Genomic DNA, 15,959 nt, shown 5'->3' on the forward strand with positions numbered 1-15,959 from the left:
TTCCTAGACTTTTTTCTATTGTCAATACGCAATTATATAATAAAGATACAGATATTGTTCAATAATATGTAAAGTATAATAAAAAACTTTTATTTCTAACAATTTATATAATATACATGAAGTTAGATTTTTTTTTAAAAAAAAATAAACTAGAAAAATAAATAAATAAACTAGGTAGTTAGAATGTTTCATATGTATAAAGTGTTAATGCTAAAGCGGGATATAGCGTAAGTAGCTGGTAGGGTAATAGGGTGGTAAGCTCACTTAACGACTACAACAATAACAAGTAGCTTCTTCTTCTCTTTATTGTTGGCCATGCATTGTGATGCTCAGTTGGGCCGATATTCCTATCAATATTTTCTCTGTGGTTTTCCGTCCCCTGTCTTCGGCAGCCAAATCGAGCGATGGAGTTCAAGCAATATCCACGCCAACAGCAGGGGTTCAAGGGGGGGGGGAAAGCAGCCTCAACATCGGCAAGCCGAAGCCGCTCCAGTGGCGTCTTGTCAGTCGTGGGGTTACCACGGTAGGGCCATCACCGCCTTGACCGCTTTTCTGACATCGCGACGGCGGCTCGATTTCGAGATTTCATCGGCCAGTGAGGTCCTCACACCCTCTGGGCTATCCTCAAGCAACAGGATGGCAAAAGTCGAGCTTCATGTCGACGCCATGCCGCCGCCCCCTCCTCGTGGCCTGACTGGCAGCCCCTCTGTCCAACCAGTGTCGTTCTTCAGACTCAGAGAAACCACCGGGCGTTTCCACACATGCAACCACCTCGAAGGGCGCATGATTCTTCATGGTCGCACACAAGCTTGCAGCGTGCAGCTTGCCCGGGTGGGGCCGCGTCTGAACTGAACAGCTTCTTGTGGCCATCAGTGGATCGCGAACAGAAGCCGTGCCACTCCCCTTTTCCAACATCACCCAAAACAGACGGCTACAGGAAATCTGATTCGTCTGTTGAATATGGCGTCTGGCACGACTTGCAAGAAAATAGATTGAGCACAGCCAAATGTGTTGCGGAAAAAAAAGGAAATAGGCGTGCCGTTTGGCGATTTTAATCCCGATGGGCTTCTACTACGGCCGCGAGAATTACGTCAAAGCCTCGCTGGGCGTTGCAAACCGGACTTCCACAAAAATACGATTTTTTTGGCGAGCGAGACCGCTCGGGCCAGTAAAACTAGAAATAATTGGATCCCGTCAATTCAAGTATTTTATCGATTTTAACACACGTATTATCCGCGCAGAAGAATTAATGTAAACAAAAGAATCGCGGTAAATAGGGCTATATATCTATGTAGATTATGTTTGTACATTGAAGGTTGCCGGTAATTTATTTAAAAAGTAAAAATACAGTTTCTTTAATAACTGGCGCACGAGCATCGAAGGCGTGTGAGGCTGCCAAAAAATAGCGTATTTTTGTGGAAGTCCGGTTTGCAACGCACAGCGGAGCTTTATTTTTCACGAGGACACTACGGCTACTGCTACACTACTTTTTGTGCTTGGAGGTGACTCAGTACTAGCCACAATTATTGGTGCTTGATACCTGGGTGACAGCAGCTGCGAGTCCTGGGATTCGGTGACCCGGCATCTGCTTCCGGCATTGTTGACCTAAACAGACTCGAACATAGCCGGCCGCGACTCGATCTCAACAAAGCGCTTCGGGCTCATCTTCACCGACCCTTTGAATCCTGTCCTTATCGGTTCCGATAGCTCACACGCCGACGAGAAACATCCCCACTGTTTGATGACGAAGAGAGCAAGTGTCTCAAAATCCGTCCTCAGGATGGCCAGCGGGTCCCTACATGCATCTCACCATCCGTACCTAGTCCTCCCGCCCTGCACAATCTCACACTATGTACAAGCGCACTTAAGCTAGTGGTTGGTGATGTTGGTAGCCATCGCCATCAACCCACAACCGCTTCCTGCCAGCCTTCGGTTCGGAAACCAGGCCAGCTTCAATCTCCAGAATTTCCCTCGGTTGCCCCAACACAACACAACCAGACATATAGTGTAAATCGTGCTGATAAGAGCGTATAGGTTATGATTTTATGTTTCAATGCCGGAATCTCGCTAGGCTGGATAGGGTAAAGAACCACAAAAAGAAGCAGATCTTCAGCGTTGGGGCGCGGGGCATGTAACGCGGACCGGAACAGTCAACAAAAGTAACAAACAGTCATGATCGGGTCAGAACAAGACGGTCGAGGATTCTGAAGGCCAGATCTTGTGATACACCCACTTCAGACACCACCCACATAAGGTAGTGTAGAAATATGCCCCTCATCATCCGTCCTTCCACCCCTCCAATCATCCAACTTGCACATGAGGTGACTTCGGCGGCGGGGTGTATGTGCTGCTGCTTTTTAGGAAATCGCGATTTCCGTTCTGAGATTGTGACATGAGGTGACTGACGTTTGATTCTCGTCTTCATTTACTGACCGGCAAAATATTGGGGATCGAGGTCTGCACCGTGATTTTTTGTACCGTGCAAATGGTGACTTACACGGTGATTGTGTCCCCCAACTTACTGGATCTCTCGAATCATGCTCCCACTCAACAACAGCTACTATTTCTTCTGATACATCGTTTGCCACCAACAACAAGAGAACAAGAGATACAACCTGTGGGATCTCATATTTTGCTCATCCCATCTCATCCCCCCCAAGCCAACAACTTCGGAGACAGCTGACCTCTCAGTTTTCGTCTGTCATGCCGCATCAACGCTCATGCAGGCTTGCTGCACAGTTTTCCTGCACCTAGGAGGAGAGACAAGCGAGTACCTGCAGTCTCAGCTCAGTTCATGTGTATTCTTCCATTTTCTTTCGTTATCCGGCCCACGATTGATTCGACCCTTGCCCCGCACACGTGACTTTGATGTCGAAGGTCTCACCATTAGATCAGCAACTGTCGATCTCAAGTCTAGGTTGCCATCGGCCCAGAAGTGATACATGATTTGTCTTGTCCAATGGATGGAAATATCGCTCAGTTATTTCCCGCGTGAGGGTGGGACAAGTGGTTACGTTTTTTATCAGTCATGGGCAGCACGCGACCTGAAATCAGAATGCTGGGTGTCTTGAATTGAAGCTAATTCGAGTAGCAGGAAACGTTCAAGGCGCCAGTAATACGGGAGAGGGGGGAGACGGGCTGTCGTTGTCTTCTCCTTGATTGGCATGAAGCGGGGTTCTATATTCACGAGCTTGCCAAAGATTGGGGTTGTGATTTGCTTTTTCGCCGCAAAGCCAAACCTTCTTGACGTTCTTGACGGCCATCACCCTCACAACTCGTTCTAGTATTCACGAGCTCTTGTTTTCACATCACCTTCTCCTGCCCTTGCTTGGTCATTTACTTCACCGCAAAGTTGCTTCACGGCTGAGCAAAAGCACACCCACAAATAGGGAGCCCCAAGTTCTCACGTTTCCCACTAAGAGGTAGTGGTGTGTGTGTGGGACAACAGAGCAAGTCTTACCAATAGGGTAGCAGCCCGTTATCGGCCTTTGTTTCTATGGTTTGGCCCTCCCAAACAGAAATCTGCTCATTCCTTGTGATCTGTCTATCGCTTGGTTGTTCGGTTGAGGGGGTGGGTGTGTGATTGACAATTTGTTTGTTGCTAGCCAGTGCTTTGGTTGCTATCGGACACTACCCGATCCCCACTATAGTTTGCTTCTTGAATACCTCCTTTATAGTTTTTGGATGGTTAGGTGCATGGAAAGTTGCCTGCTGTGGTTGCTACAGGGACGTCTGTGTCAACAGGCGCCCCTGAGCACGAGCACGGACCATATCTATAAGTAAAGTATATCAGGGGCATTGATCATAGCATACTACCTTTAGAGAATGTTGTTTTGATGTGCTTTGCGGTTGAACTTATTGTATGGTAAGTACTGCACAATGCCGTTGTTTGTTTCTCTGCATTGGTACCTAGCTATAAAACGTAGTTCTCACGAAGTAAACGATTGCCTGCTGCTCTGAGAGAATTGACAGCCAAACGCAGTTCGCAAGGAAGAACACTTGGTTGATGATAGTTGAGCAGTTCATGGAGAGTAGCTAAATATACTTCATTACCATACCTTTTTCCAGTTCGTACAGATATTCTTTTCAATCTTGCTATCCGCATCATGCCATTTCCTTCCTTTCCCTAAGGGGCATTCCGTTAGTGAGAGTATGCCATAGTCTGAACCCATCCGGCAAGTCTGAACCGGCCTGGCAGGTAACGATCCTGGCCCCGCTTATGACTCCTCGGGTTCGACCCTCCGGAATTGTGGCGGCCGGTCCCGGACCCTGGGTCATCTGCGAGATAAGGGTAGAGTTTGAAAGCGGTTGGGCCCATCTTAACCTAGATCTCTGAGACTGATGACGGCGCCAGAAAGAAAAGTCTGTGCAGAGTTTGTTATCAGGTTGTTGGGAGCATCGAAGAGTGGGGAACCAACGTAGGAGCAGAGATAGGTTTGATGGCCTCAGGTGGCTCGACATCGAAGTGAATAGAGGAGTCCCTATCTCTGCAATGTATTCACCCGATGTTTTATTTACCAGGCCACCTATCTCTGCCCTTCTACAGAGCTGGATTCACACGTAATCTGATAAGTTGGGGTTTTTACGTTGCTCTCATAGCCCCTAGTGGCCCCTGACTCCTTTGTCCGAACTCCTGGGAGCACATCTCAACGATTCTAACTGGGTCTATCTGGTTATCTTGAAGGTGAATTATCTAGATATCTCTCCCAGCCACCTTGATAAGGCGCGCGTGAGCGTCAAGATACCTGTTTCTTTGTTTATTCACTGCGGAAGGGCCCAGGTGAACTCGACGCAGTGGGTCTGGCCCAGCCGTCTTCTCTCCTCGAGAGGTTATAAAGTCTTGCCCTCCCTCCCTCTCAACACCCATCTTTCTTCTCCCATTCAAAACCACAGCAAAGACCATTGCTTGATCTACATCAAGCAACCAGCCAAAAATCTTTGCACCAACCACTCTCCGGTAAGTTCCTACCTTGTACTCCTCTCCTGGTGTTACCCAATACCCTGTATTCGAACGACATATTCCTCCTCCCATTCTTTCCCAACTCTTCTCCTTCTCTACATCTTCGTCTTCACTTCTATAATCACAAGCTGCCCTCTCCCACTTCATACTCCTCAGAAATTCCACCCTCTCTCCTCAGCTCACTCCAAAAATTTCACTCTTTCACATCACTCCTTACCCCTACCTGGCACTGTTGTATCATCCTCACCTACTTCCTTCCCCAGATCTTTCCTTCAAACCTACCGTTTTTCCTGCCTATTCCCACCATCCTTGCCACTACTACCTCTACCGGTCAGCCACAACCACCCTCTGCTCCTTCCTACTATCGGTTCGCCTTTGTGGGTACCGTGGCGGTGGCTTGATCAAGTTTTTCCTCATCTCTTCTAGCTGGAAGCCTTTGATACACTTCACTTATCCCCCCTCCACCCATCTTGCTCTTTTGTCTACGCTCATTTTGAATTTTTCACCTCTCTCTGTTTCTTTGGCACCTCTCCTTCTCCCTGCCGAGATTTTTGGGTTCACTTACCATCCATCACTTCACTTTCATCCACACCCTCCTCAATTCAGGACAGTAAAAGCTCACTATTCTCAACAACAGCCGCAAAACTCTTCGCTCTAGACATCGCCGAGTCATCACCAAGTCGATACCATGGCGAAATCGAAGAACAGCAGACAAAAGGGCCGAAAGAATGCCACTCAAAAGGGCGAATCCAGTGCCCAGGCCGCCAGACGCGCTACCCAGCTGGAGCTTCCAGAGGGTTACCAGAAACTTAGCCCCAACAACGGTGGCTCCAACAGCTCTGGCCATCCCAGAGGCAATGGGAAGCTCAGCAATGAGTCTAAGAAAGCCCAGGATTCTGCCAGTTCTGCTGGAAAGCTGTCTGCCTCATACCCCAAGCCGTGGGAGATGTCAAAGCTTTATGTAATTCTCAATTCTGATCCTTTGCCGGCACCCACGCTAACAGTTTCACAGGGTGCTCCCATTGACAAGCCTGGAACTCTGAACTTTAACTACGATCGTCCCTGGGTTTCTCTCGAGGGCAAACATGTGAAGTATGAGCTCGCCACCGCTCTTGAGAAGGGTCGCCGTGAGATGTTGCCTGCTGTGTTCCCTGACTACATGCCGGAGCAGAAGCAGGAAGTTCGGAACCAGTACGAGAGAAGTGGCTTGTTGGAGTTGTTTGAGGCTCGTGACAGCTGCAACAAGAATGCCCCGAAAGTTCCTGGGTTTTTGGGTGGCGTAAGTTTTGTCCTAGTTCCCTTTTCAAAAATTGCTGAACTGACACTGTTGTATAGATCAACCCTGACATGATCTCGGTTGAAGACACTACGCAAGTGGGCGCCAACGATGCGAACCCACTAATTGGATTCCTCACCCAGATTGATCTCGCCAGAGAGATCGTCAATCTCTTGCATCCGAGTGTGCGCGATATCACGGCATTGGCCTTCACATGCAAACAGGCCGGCCAATACGTCGACCGAATCATGGTTAGTGCCTCACCTCTAACATCTTCAACCTATATTCAGTGTTAACCTTATGTCAGGAACGCTGGGACTACACCACCGGGGAGAATTTCGCTGATGTTTATCTCCCCAAATTCGGCAACGACGGAGGAGAAATCAAGAGAGCTGGTGTACGGAGCGACATTCTGGTCATCACACCAACCTCCCCCAAGCCCCCGAGTCGCACGCCATATCTCGATGATTTCGGAAGGACTCTTCATATTAGTAAGGATATATCAATGTTTCCTCAGCTAAATTCAAGCTAACTCATTCTTCTAGTCAAGGTCATGGTCAGCATTCCGCAGAGTTTCCGACACGTTGTCCTTGACCGGCTACCCTTTTTAGACGTCAACATGGTGGGTCTGGTTATCAGTTCCATGCCCAACCTTGAGAGCTTGGCCATCTCGCGTTGCGACCTTCTCGACGTCGCCAAACTCCCTGCATTGATCAAGATCATCAAGGAGCATCCGAGAACGCCCCGTAACAAAGGCAAGGCCAAAGCCTTACGCACCAGTAACGCTATAGAGGGTGAGCATGTTGGAGAGAACGGTGGCAAGAACAGTAACGGTAACAGCAGTGCGGATGACAGCAGCTCTACGGAGGACGAAGACCAGACGAGCAGCAACGACACATCCCTATTGACTGAGCCCGACACCAGCTTAATCTCTACGGATACAGCAGCAACCTGGGTGGGTGATGAAGACCAGACGGGCATCGACGTCATAGCAGCGACCACGGATGCTGAGAGTAACGCTACAATCCACTATATACGATTGGATTTCAGCCCTTTCTTCTTCCGCGGCCCCAACACTTGCGAACGACTTGGATCTTTTGGTGTTACGTACAACGAGCCCACATTCCACACCCCAAAGGCCGTGGTAGCTCTTATGATGCAGTGTTGGGACGACGCGGATACTATCGGGATGGACTTGATGAGCGATAACTCTTCTTTCTTCAGCTTCGTCCGTCGTCTTCCCGGCTGGAACTGCTTATGGTCCTTGAAAGCGCGCGATGCTATGCTGTCGTTTAAGCGGGAGACCAGCGGTATCGTGCTCCCAGAAGACTTCCAGCGCACAGTCGAGCGCACAGCTCGCTCCGAGATTATCGCAGAGAATCACGGCAGTTCTAGGGTTGCCCAGCCAGCCTTCCTTGATCAAGTCACAGCCCGTGTCGTAAAGCTCCGAAAGGAGAAGCACGACGAAATCAAGAAGGAAGCCCAGAACCGCTTTTGCGATGATCTGATGGCAGCTACCAGCGGCGACGACTTCAGGCCGTCGGATTACCCTCTCCCGAACAGTATAGCGTTCTATCTCGGTAACGCTGAAAACCACAACGCCTTCGGGTGCTGGCGTCGGCAGTATTTATGTCAAGGCTGCAAAAAACTCCTGCCCCGCGTCCTGTTTGCAATCGAACTCGATGATTGTTGGGGCTGCAAGATGGTCGCCTTCGTCAGGGACATGGAGAGCAGCGACCTTCGCCGCTGGAAGCAAAGCGCTATTGGGTATTACCTCAAGGGTCTGGACATAAAGAAAGGGTCACTGACTGATGTCATTGACCCGGCCCGAGGTCGACACTTGACGGCAGCTCTCGGGGCGGCCAAGATAGCCGATTCTATCTGGCTGAAGTTTATGAACTTCTCCCCGACCGATCCGGTGGTGTACCCCCCCGAGCCACCCAACCTACACAGGAACACCGCCGCTTACTCACGTTATCGGTGGAAACATAATTGGCCAGAGCAGGCGTTTGATTACCGGGAGGGTGGTCCTCAACATGAGGATCCCTTCAAACACCCAAACTCCGACTGGGAAGACACCGAGCTCTGCGGCGGTGAGCCTCCCGAAAGCTTTAACGCCAATTTCCGGTGGTCAGAGGAAGCCAGTACGACTCTCTTTGAGGAGTATATCCGTCGAAACGGACTCGCGAAGCAGATCACCGATCCCGAGGCCCAGAAGAGGATCGCCGCTGCAAAGGAGTGGGAGAAGATTCGGCGTCTCCCCGGGCCAAAGGATTATTCAAAGAACGGAATGTGGCACCTTGGACGGGACCTCAGGCGCTACTACCAGAACCAGGGTGACAAGTCGATTCATGCCTTGATTCACGGAAGAGTCGAGAAGTGCATTTGGTCCTTCAACACGCCTATGCTGCGTCCCTTTGACCTGGACCACCCGATTCCAGACAAGCGGGTCAACTACGAAGCCTGGGAGGAGCTCAAGGAGCGTGAGATTTGGGAGTTGGTTCCTGCTGGCCACTCTAGGCGGTGATTGTGAGCAGTCTGATTCCAGGTCGTCCACGAGGAAAGGAGGAGGAAGGGGGCTGTTCGATAAGTGTGGCTCTGTCTTTAACGGATCAGAAAACAGCAAAAAAAAAAAAAAAGGTGAGAAGCAAAAAAAGAACAAAAAAAAAAGAAATATGGGGCCAATTTCTTGGTCAACTCTTTCACCGTCTGAGGGCATCATCAGGGTCATTTGGAAGGTTTTACAGCATATTTAGCATTTTTCCTGCTGTGCATAAGGGGGTTTATATCCGGACAGCAAAAAGGCATGGACTCGAGATTTCAGAGTTGGGGGGGGGGGCGGGGGGGGACGGGAGTCATCAGACATCAGCACGCATTTGAGATTTCGAGCGAGGAGTTAGCAGGTTTATGGCGGTGGTTTAAGGCATGGCGTTAACAGATACAAGGAAAACGGCATGATTGATGATGGACGGCAGGGAATTATGAGGATCATGAGGATAATGAGAACTGGGGGGAGCTGGATCCCAGGGAGATAGCCAAGAAAAAGCCTGGGTTTGTTTTTTTACCTTGTTGTGAGATTCTTGAGTGAAACCTGTTTGCATGCAACTCAAAGTGATTGACGCCTTGAATTGAACTCACAGATTCGTGATGATGCTGCAATAGGTATGTTGCGGGAAGGGGGTAATATTTGCACATGGAGATGAAAAGAACCTCAAAAGTGCAACCCTGACCAAGTTCCACAACATCCTGCTTGACCTAATGACTCAATCAGCGACACCACTCGCTCGTTATTCCAGGCGTATCTACCATGTAAAATATCACCCCTTCGGTTCAGTATTTTACTGCCTTCAACAAATTCAGCTAGCTGGTCAAGTATTCACGGGATAAATCATGGATACTCACCCCTTAACAGACACCCTCACGTCACGGATGAACATAGACAAAGCTCTAGACAGCAGTTAAGCATCCTCCCTGCCTGAATACACCCCTTGTATAATTGCCAAAACCGCTACTCATAAAGCCACAGCGCTATTCCCTACAGAAAACAAAATAAACTTCCCGGTCCAAGCAATATCTCTCAACCCCCCGCCTTTTTAAGGCTTCTTCCCTTTCTCGAACTTCTTCCCTCTCTTAATGGTCTTCTTCAAGCGACATTTGTATCCCTAAATGCTCATCATCTTCGGGCGAACCCTCGCTCTCAGATCCATCCAATTCTCCAGGCGGCGGACTTTTGTCACCACCTTTCTCACTCGATGCCTCCTCATCTCCATCCGAATCAGACGCTTTAAAAAATTGCCAGGTCTCCTTTGCCTGAGGTAGAGCATCCTTCCCAACCTCCACCTCAACCTGCAACTTATTTCCCTCCATGATATTGGTCACAAAGTCAAGAAGTTCCAAATCCGTGTTTCTTCGACTCATCATTGAAATGCAGAGGGGTAGCGCTTCTGTAGCGCGACTGATAGCGGAAGAGAAGGATATTCTCCCCACTGGCAGAATCACCTGAGGGCGTTCCAGAATGGCAGCCAGGGTGTCGTCCCAGTTTGTCATACGGTGAGCTGTCGGAGCGTAGCTGCTGGGAGAATAGACCCGTGACCTTGGACCTTGGCCCGCCACCGTTGGCAGCAGCACAATCGGCTCTTCAAGAGACTCCATCGATTTATCAAACCACTCTGCAAAGTCTCTTATCCGAGCATAGCAGTTTTCCCGGTCCTCGTTTGAAAGATTATCCATTTCCCGCCTAGACGCGTTCCCAAGAGTTAGCTACGGTCTGAGATGCAATCTGACATGAATAGATTCATGAATAAACTTGACAAGGGTATTAGAAAATTATCGCGGGCCACTTACCAGACGGATTCAACTGCATCATCCCAATAAAGCCTGAGTAGATCTCTCGTCTCAGCGGATGGATTCTTGTAAGCATAGTCATCCATAGACTCGTAATATCTCTGGCCAAAATCATGACAGTAGGCCTTCCATGCGCAGTCTTCCATGTAGGTATGAAGCGGATCCTGAGACGGGGCCTTTGGTGGTGATCGCGTTTCCCAACTTGTTTCCATGTCAAATTCCTCTGTTGGTATGTCGACGAGATTCGCTAAGTGGAGAGATAATTCAAGATTTGGTTTCGAAAACCTGTGGCCCAGGTAAACGATGTTTGTTGGCGGTGTGGAGGAGTTCTTGTGTGTTAACGCGGTTTCGATTCTACTGATGGATGCTTCTGCAGCTTGTTGGACCGATTTCAGAGATCGTGACATGAAGGCAATGGCGCTCAGTCGCATGGAGGGCATATCCGTTTCAGCGAGAAGTACACCGGAAGAGCTAAGACGAAGGGCGAAAAGCCCATACCATTCAGCTGTTTCCATGAAGCCACCAAGGGTGTCGATTCCAACCGCGCAATCAATCCACTTGTAGCCAGCCAGCGCCGAGCCAGCACCGGGCGAGCTTCCCAATGCCTCTTGATAGCCGTCTGCACGGGGATTCTTTGGGCTAGAAACGTCGACCCAGGCCGAGTGTAAAATGCCAAACTGCGATACTTTGGTTTTGCCAACCATTATGGCTCCCAACCCGATCAAGTGTTTGATGAGGTGGCACGTTTTTGAGGAGGGGGGAACGAAGGACGTCCATGATTCACTTGATAACGTAGTCTTTACTCCCTCCACTGGAAAAAAATCGTCGACAACAAATCGCATACCGGCCAGGGGCTTCTCGGGCGAAGGATCGGAGTAGTATAGTCGGCTGGGCACGGCTATGGCTTTGTGAAGTCCATCTTGAGACAAAGCAGTGACAGGACCAAATGCACTAGTTGAACACCTCATGTCAGCCAAATGCTCTTGTCATATCGATAGATGGATCTAGGAAACTAGGGGAACTAGATACCTATTCTCAGCTTGGTGAAGACTTTTTGGAAAGACACCAAAGTTGAAGGCACGGAGGCTATCAGGATAGAGCCTCCAGGCTTGATGGAGCCCTTCGTTGTATAAGAAGTAGGGCCCCGGTCTCACCGGATGTTCCAAGTCCTCAAGGATCAAGCCGTGCACCACATGTAGTGGGAACTTGTTGTCCGCGCCAGCTTTGGCGTCAACTGTTGGGTCCTGGTGGTCAATGGTGACAATCCTGTGACCGAATCCGGTCGTGTAGACATCATCAGCCACGACAAATCTCTCAAGAGTTGAGATACATGACTCGTCGTGGTATTGTTCGAGAGTCAAGCCAGTTACAGGTACGATGTCTCGTAGCTTCGATGCGTTTCCGACACGTCCCAGTCTTTGTGGATGAACAAAGTACTGAACATTGTCGACGGTGGTGAAGATCTGCCGCTCGAGGTGTCGGTCCAATGGCGGAGACTGCTTCCTGTCCGGGGCGGCCATGATCAGATCTCCGAGACGTGGATAAGGATGGCGGTGGCTTATTATACTAATTGCTGTTGACAATGGTGGACTCTACAGGCACCTGTAGAGATGAACACGATAATAGCATAAGATGAGTTCGAGTGGTGGTTGTCTGGTTGAAACGGGAGTTCAAGCGTCAGCGTGGTCGACGTCCAATCTCAGCAGGCAGCCCGCCTTCCATCTTTTGGGTTGCTCAAGGGGTGGCGGCACCTTCCACATTATTCCCGCTCAACCAGGCGCGAGGATCCCTCTTTCCACTTTTCTCCTGCAATTTTTCGTGACCAGAGTTGCAACAAGCTTTCCTACTTGTGTCTTGGACAGACATGATGTTGTGGGAAGCCGCCGGCCTTGCTCCCGGATGACAAGCCATCTTTGCCTTGAACAAGGAGAACCTCCGAACCTCTCGATACAGGGTTAGGGAAGTTCCCCATCACCTACATCATCTTCCGTCTTTCCTTTTCGGTCCCTGTGACAATGATAAACTCCGAACTCTGGGCCGTAGCTCATGGTTACCACAAGATGGATCGGACTTAAGCTTAATTGTACCTACATCTCCCGCGAGATCGGTTGGCTTGTGTCTAAAAGGGACATACTCGGCGCTCGTCATTCTAGATGGGGCTTATCAATGGTATCTCCAGAGCTGGGCCTACCACTGACCAGAGCCATGTCAATCCACCAAAGAAGAGATGGCATCTTTGGGGGTACTTCGAATCGTACCTCTAGGACCCTTCAGTATGGGATCTTACATCCAGACAGCCACCTATTGGTCCCCGCATCGTGGCCGCGAATGTAACCGACGTCACGAAAATGAAACTCTCCGGCTTGAGTTCGGGAACTTCTGCATTTCCAGCCATACATACAGACGCCACCTGCCAGCCTCGCCTGTCACTACACCGAACATCATCCTTCCACAGCACAATCCAGCACATGGACGCTTCCCGTGTTGTGTCTCATGCCCCGGAATATGGCCCCAAAAGATCAACCAACTGGCCTCTCTATTGTCACATATTTCATTTCGATCCCGCCTCTCGCCAACACAGTTAACTCCGGTCCACGATGTCCATCAGAGGATCGGCTGCAACACAACATGTGGCACAGTGTACAGACAAAAAAGAAACAAATATTGAAACCAAGAACATGTGGGTCGCTGACTGAACAGATCTTGGATCAAACATGCAGCAGCAACAACAATAGCCAAAAGTCCCCTACTCTGATTACCCCTGACTTGCATCGCCAAGGCTCGGACTACATACAGCCCTTACAAATACGACCTGCTAACACCGAGACATGTGAGGGGGATACTGAACAGTGAAGACGCAGTAAACAAGTTTTCCGGTGCGTCCGGATATACTCGGCGGTTGCAATGCACGCAAAGGAAAAGAAAAGAATACCACGATAACAAACCAGGGCCCACGTGTTGGCTAACATACCTACGGACAGAGTCTTGGGTTTGGAGCTGCAGGTATGTACAAAAATGTCATATTAAATACGTTTACTTATATCTACACTATGTACTGTGTATCAATGCCCAAAATACATACCGTTCGAACTCCATGCTATCCATACGTGTCCCTTGTTGCCTGGGGTACCTGCCCATGCCCCTTGTCCTGTTAGCCATTCCTTGTTATAACTCCATGACTTGATCCCAATCTCCCATACCAGAAATGACAATAACCCGCTAAAAGCTCATCAAATAAAAACGAATGGGGGTATCTTCTCCATCTCGCAGTCCAAAGTATCAACCGCGTGGGTATCATCACTCCTCCTCAGCTTTTCGAAAACCGCCCCTTGCTGGAGAAATACCTTGCTGGAAAGATACCTTGCTCGACAGATCTCTGGAGCCACTGGCGGCATCACCAAACTGACTGTGTATCGCGCACCAGAGTCCCAGTTCGGATCACCACCCAGAAATCACCTCCCTCTCCTCAACCTCTCCACCATCGTCCCATTTCCCCGTAACCCATCCAACTCAAAATTCTTATACCAACACCCACACTCCCCCTCCGCCCCATCAATCCCCCCAGCAGTCCCATTATCATTCCCCCCAAACAACCCCCCCAAATCAACCCCCCTCCCATCCCTATAACAATCCGGCACCACACCCCCTTCCCCATCCTCACCACCTTGTTGCACCTCCCCAACCTCCACCAAAAAAGGCCAAACCCTCTCCTCCCCTTCCTTCCCCGCCCTCCCCGTAATCTCCGTCAGAATAACCCCCCCCAAATCCTCCGGCCAAGACGCTCTCTGCCGGGTGTATATCGCCGCTGACAAAACAGTAGTGTTAAACCAGCATTGTATCCTCTCCTCTCCTCCCCCTTCTGTTCCATTGGTAGGAATCGACAAAGTGACTGGTTTGGGGTAGATAAGCGAAAAGACAAAACGTTCATTGTATTGGTTAATATCGAGGTGTGTCAGTGTCAGGTTTTGGAATTGTGGACCGGTGGTGTGGGATGGGTTGGAGGAGATGGTATAGCCTGATCTCGGGGAGGGGGTTATCGTCCAGTGGAATATCGCTGTTGCTAGTAACCGTGGTTGCGGTTGTTGTTCTGGGGAGGTGTAGCACTGCCAGGCGGTGGCCAGAGACGGAAAGGTGAGGCAAGCGGTGGAGGTATTAGTTAGAAGAGCAGTAGTGAAGATGTAAGACCCCGAGGGGAAGAGGTTCGTTGGGGAGGGGGAGTCGGATTGGGAGGTTTGGTTTCTATATAGAACAAGATATATTAGTTATATAATGGCAAGCAGAAGAAGAAGACCGAGAAGAAGAAGAAAAAAGACGAACCGTTTTCGCAACCCGATGGTCAAACCAGCCGATAACCCAACTATCACCCCTACGACCAGCAAAACCCCAAACATCTTCCTATACCACCCCTTCCTCGCCACCGGTCCCTGATCCCTCCCCCCCCCTCCCACCACCTCCCGCTGCGCAACCTCCATCTTTGCCGTCCCCGACGCCGGCCTCTCCACCCCTCCCGAAACTGCCCCAAAAGGCGGCGGCGTCCTCGACCGATGACTACCGCGCACACTACTCCCCTGCGAATTCGACCTCGAAACCGGTGGTCGTCGCGGCGACTTGGGCGGCACCCCCGGCGGCGGCGTGGTAGAGTGCACCACATCCTCGATAATCATCGGCAACGGCTGCGATAGCCGCGACGAGGACCGACTCCCGGGCGCCATAATAAATGGTGAACACTCCTCGACAGACGCGCCCGGGAGAGAGTCAAGGTGTGATGGTGGGGGGGAGGGAATGACGTTGTTGCGTGATGGAAGCAAAATAATGGTACTATTCCAGCACGATTAAATCCACCATCATCTAACCTCGTCAGAAAAACAAAACCTCAATTCCAGCGAAAATAACACAAATGAATGAGGAAGGAGAAAAGAGTTGAACCAAACCTCGGCATCAAACAAAATCAATAATACCACCACAAGCACCACCACCACTTACCTCTCTCACCACTGCGACCGTGATATCCCGCCGCTGCTCTCCCGCGCCTAGACGAGCAGAGGCAGATCATCCTTGTCCACAATTTCTCTTTGGTTTAGATAGTATCCTCATCCTTGTTCGCGCCGTAGCATTTCTCCTCTTCCTCCTCCTAGGGTGATCATTCTGGGCATGGGGCATGGGGGGGTTTTGTACACACATACGAAAGCGAAAATGCATGCAACCACCCACACCCCCTCTTTGCAGAGCTGAAGAATCCAAACTGTCTAGACCCTTTGGCTCCCTCACCAAGGGATAAGGCCCCAGACCCGAGACATCAACCAGAGAGCATAATGATCCACAGGACTCTGGATCACGTTTCGGTTTCGGCGGATAATCCTCTGACCGACAAGACACACC

General features: G+C 50.0%; 3 protein-coding genes across 3 annotated transcripts; 1 reads left to right on the forward strand and 2 right to left on the reverse strand.

Annotated features, from left to right (window-relative positions):
* The first annotated feature begins 4,980 nt into the window (after positions 1–4,980).
* On the forward strand, positions 4,981–9,070 carry QC762_102020 (uncharacterized protein). The gene is made up of 3 exons (XM_062884588.1): positions 4,981–6,525; positions 6,571–6,727; positions 6,787–9,070. Exons 1-3 carry the CDS (start codon positions 6,308–6,310, stop codon positions 8,761–8,763), a joined length of 2,352 nt encoding a protein of 783 aa, XP_062747434.1. The 5' UTR covers positions 4,981–6,307; the 3' UTR covers positions 8,764–9,070.
* A 279-nt stretch (positions 9,071–9,349) lies between these two features.
* On the reverse strand, positions 9,350–12,802 carry QC762_0028230 (uncharacterized protein). Its single transcript, XM_062883181.1, has 4 exons — positions 11,610–12,802; positions 10,581–11,531; positions 9,639–10,473; positions 9,350–9,581 (listed from the first exon to the last, which is right to left on the reverse strand). Exons 1-3 carry the CDS (start codon positions 12,098–12,100, stop codon positions 9,867–9,869), a joined length of 2,049 nt encoding a protein of 682 aa, XP_062747435.1. The 5' UTR covers positions 12,101–12,802; the 3' UTR covers positions 9,350–9,581; positions 9,639–9,866.
* An 809-nt stretch (positions 12,803–13,611) lies between these two features.
* On the reverse strand, positions 13,612–15,292 carry QC762_102045 (uncharacterized protein; the record flags this gene model as incomplete). The annotated part of the gene is made up of 2 exons (XM_062884589.1): positions 13,612–14,819; positions 14,898–15,292. The coding sequence occupies 2 exons, from the start codon at positions 15,290–15,292 to the stop codon at positions 14,033–14,035; spliced, it is 1,182 nt and encodes a 393-aa protein (XP_062747436.1). The 3' UTR covers positions 13,612–14,032.
* Between the last annotated feature and the right edge of the window lie 667 nt (positions 15,293–15,959).

The sequence above is a fragment of the Podospora pseudocomata genome (genome assembly GCF_035222375.1).
Source record: "Podospora pseudocomata strain CBS 415.72m chromosome 1 map unlocalized CBS415.72m_1.2, whole genome shotgun sequence".
In the NCBI taxonomy this organism is placed as follows: domain Eukaryota; kingdom Fungi; phylum Ascomycota; class Sordariomycetes; order Sordariales; family Podosporaceae; genus Podospora; species Podospora pseudocomata.